The sequence below is a fragment of the Sardina pilchardus genome, chromosome 3, assembly GCF_963854185.1.
Source record: "Sardina pilchardus chromosome 3, fSarPil1.1, whole genome shotgun sequence".
Classification (NCBI taxonomy): Eukaryota; Metazoa; Chordata; class Actinopteri; order Clupeiformes; family Clupeidae; genus Sardina; species Sardina pilchardus.
This window is the reverse complement of record NC_084996.1, coordinates 35,285,113-35,287,612: the sequence shown is the minus strand read 5'-3', so window position 1 is coordinate 35,287,612 and position 2,500 is coordinate 35,285,113. Positions and strand designations below refer to the sequence as shown.

General features: G+C 52.1%; 1 protein-coding gene across 2 annotated transcripts in view; it reads right to left on the bottom strand.

The window, feature by feature from the left end:
• svilc (supervillin c) overlaps positions 1–2,500 on the bottom strand; it is a 20,202-nt gene that overhangs the window by 11,327 nt on the left and 6,375 nt on the right. The window contains exons 7-10 of one of the 2 annotated variants that reach the window (XM_062533059.1): positions 1,392–1,972; positions 1,024–1,114; positions 339–386; positions 1–17 (exon numbers count right to left, since the gene is read on the bottom strand). The exon at positions 1–17 is cut by the window's left edge and continues 52 nt beyond it. In XM_062533059.1, coding sequence (XP_062389043.1) covers positions 1–17; positions 339–386; positions 1,024–1,114; positions 1,392–1,972 — 737 coding nt within the window. The remainder of the gene's footprint in view (positions 18–338; positions 387–1,023; positions 1,115–1,391; positions 1,973–2,500) is intronic. The other variant, XM_062533058.1, reaches the window with a different exon arrangement.

Here is a 2,500-nt window from a genome sequence, read left to right as displayed (position 1 = left end):
GAGGCGAACACAGGCCCCTGGAGCGGGAGGTCAGGAGAGAGAGAGGACATGTGGCGCAGGGGTGAGCCATAACACAGACCCATCGGGTGGAAACACACACACACACACACACACACACACACACACACACACACACACACACACACACACACACACACACACACACCTACATTACCATTCACTCATTCATTCATTCATTCACTCACTCAAACAAAGTGCATGGAGTAATATACAGTACGTCATACATAAAGTAATATTTCGCAATCACACACATAATACAGACACAACAAACACACACACACACTGTCATCCTCCAATGGCTAAAATAGTGCTCTTACCCAGCATTGAGGGTGGGCTGATGCATCATGGGTAGTTTCACTCTCTGTCTACTTAGGCAGCACAAGAAAGAAAAACAAGGTGAGTGAGTGGGAGTAATGGGAGATCAGGTAAACACACACACACACACACACACACACACACACACACACACACCAGAGCTTATCGCTATCACTGAGTCAAAGCATCCTACTCATATGGGGGATTGAGAGGGTGTCTGGGGACACACTAGTGGTCACTGGGGCGTAAAGGCTGCCCGTCGCCCTCTGGCCTTAAGAAGAGAACTGTCCCTCCTCCCTCCAGAAATCCTCCTAATCTCTCTCCAAGGGGATGAAGCTCCACAGATCAATGTCACAGTCACAGCTGATGCAAGAGCCCGAGGCTGGCTTTACACCTCACTGTTCGCGCTCAGAGAAGCCACACAAGCTAATAGTCCTGACCTGCAGTGTCTTAATGAGAATAGAGTGGTGTGCTATTCAGCTAACCCAGCAGTGATACAGCATTATTGCTAAAGCTAACCATCATGCAGGCTCTCAGCATGAGGAGCGTAGCGTGTCATTAGCTTCTTTCCACAGGTAAACTGTTAGCGCTAATGCTAACAGTCCTGCAGTGCCGTAGGATGAGGAGTGTAGCGTGTATCATTAACCTCCTCATGTAGTGGAATAGAATTAGCATTAGCCTCCACACCTGCGCTGGCTCCAGACGTACAGAGTTCCTCTTAGGTCGCCTCCTCCTCTCCTCCCTCTCCTCCTCCTCAGAGGGATGATCAGCCAACCTGCTAGAAGAGGGAAAGTGAGATGGTTAATGACAAAAAATGGTCCAGCAAGTTTTATGCCCACCCAAACATAAGCATACACACGCACGCGCGCACACACACACACACACACACACACACACATAAATTGTGATTGGACCCTTAGTTTTTTTGGTGATTCAGAAATGGGTCTCATTGGGATCCTTTCTAGACAGAACCTGCAGAGCACATTCAGATGCGCTACAAGGCTCATCTGGGTTCACCCAGGCTAACACAGACAGACAGACACACACACACACACCTATCTTGGTAGTCTGTGTGTGTGTCTTCTCTGGGTTGAGGCTGGATGGGCGGCTCCAGGCAGGCCAGTGTATTTGGCTCCTGAGTGGCGCGGCGGGCTCTGGTGGTCTCCTTCCTGGCCCTCTGCCTCCAGGGGGCAGTAGAGGCCGCGACGCCTCCCTCCCCCGACTCAGAGGCCGCTCTCCTCCTCTCGGTGTAGGCCTCGCTCTCCTCCTCCTCCTCCCTCCTCTCCTCCTCCGCTCTCTCCCTCCTCTGGCCGCCGTTCTGCTCCTCCTCCTCCTGGTGTCCAGTCAGAAGGTCCTCGCTGGCCCGCCTGGCCCTCCACTCCTCTCCCCCCGACTTGCTCTTCTTCAGGATGCCTCGCACCTCCCGCTGCACGGCATGATGGGAGGCGTAGTCTTCAGCGGTGGGCTCCAGGCTGAGCTGGGCCCGGAGCTCCGTGCTGGAGCCCCACTCACCGCTGGAGCGCGGCCGGGTCTGGCGCACCTCGCTGGGCTTGAGGTTGGTGGACAGGGCCTGCTGCCGGTCAAAGACGTGCGGGGACAGGCTCAGAGTGGGCAGTTGGATCGGGGCCTTCTGGAGCTTCAGCAAGAACAGACAAGCACAGAGGTGAGATAAATACACAACACACAGGAAAACGCATAGAAAAAGGATGAATGTATATTAAATATATTTGATGCATATGCACATCATATTTTATTGGAAGTAGACACTGAAACTGTTGAGACATGACTGCAACAAACACACTGAGAACCCTAACCCCACACTCAAACCTTTACCCTCTCCTAAACAGGAGCAGTAACCCTTGAACTTTCACCTCTAACCTCTAACCCTGCTCCTGAACCTGACCTTTTCCCTCCCCCTCTTTACCTCACCTGCTCTAGAGGTCTAGACTTTTCACTCATGTCTAAGTCACACCTTTTACTTTTACTTACGATAAATAAAACACGCCCCCCAGCCCCCATCTCCCTGCCTGCATACATACACACCATACACACCATACACACCATACACACCCATACACACCCATACACAGACACACAGACTCACAGACTCACAGACTCACACGCACACACACTCACTCACACACACACACACACACACACACTA